The sequence below is a fragment of the Mesitornis unicolor genome, unplaced genomic scaffold (assembly GCF_000695765.1).
Source record: "Mesitornis unicolor isolate BGI_N332 unplaced genomic scaffold, ASM69576v1 scaffold22381, whole genome shotgun sequence".
NCBI lineage: Eukaryota > Metazoa > Chordata > Aves > Mesitornithiformes > Mesitornithidae > Mesitornis > Mesitornis unicolor.
In genome coordinates, this window is record NW_010166062.1 from 1 (window position 1) to 549 (window position 549).

General features: G+C 65.8%; 1 protein-coding gene across 1 annotated transcript in view; it reads left to right on the forward strand.

Annotated features, from left to right (window-relative positions):
- Positions 1–82: 82 nt before the first annotated feature.
- The window catches only part of LOC104548746 (unconventional myosin-Ig-like), a 6374-nt gene continuing 5907 nt past the window's right edge, over positions 83–549 (forward strand). Inside the window, exons 1-2 of the mRNA XM_010194853.1 lie at positions 83–303; positions 398–549. The exon at positions 398–549 is cut by the window's right edge and continues 15 nt beyond it. Of these exons, the coding sequence (XP_010193155.1) occupies positions 83–303; positions 398–549 (373 nt within the window). The remainder of the gene's footprint in view (positions 304–397) is intronic.

Sequence of the window (549 nt, forward strand, 5' to 3'; positions counted from 1 at the left end):
ACAGAGCCGTCCTGTACCTGTGCCACCCATGCCCAGCACAATCCCACTTTGCATCCCCAGAGCCCCCCAGCCCAGGACCCCCATGGCCACCAACGGGTGCCACCACGGTGCCACCCCCATCCGTGTCCCCCCACAGGAGCCCTACTACGTGCGCTGCATCAAACCCAACGACCAGAAGTCGCCGACGCTGTTCGACGAGGAGCGCTGCCGCCACCAGGTCTCCTACCTGGGGCTGCTGGAGAACGTCCGCGTGCGCCGCGCCGGCTTCGCCTACCGCCAGCCCTACGACCGCTTCCTCCAGCGGTACGGCCCCCAAAACCTCCTCCTGGGACCCCCAAATCCCCCCCTGCACCCCTTTATCTACCCCTCTACTCCCTCACCCCGCTTTGTCCCCCAGGTATAAGATGACCTGCGAGTACACGTGGCCCAACCACCTGATGGCCAGCGACCAGGAGGCCACGCAAGCCCTCCTGGAGCAGCACGGCTTCCAGGGTGACGTGGCTTACGGACACACCAAGGTCTTCATCCGCCCCCCTCGCACCCTCTTCT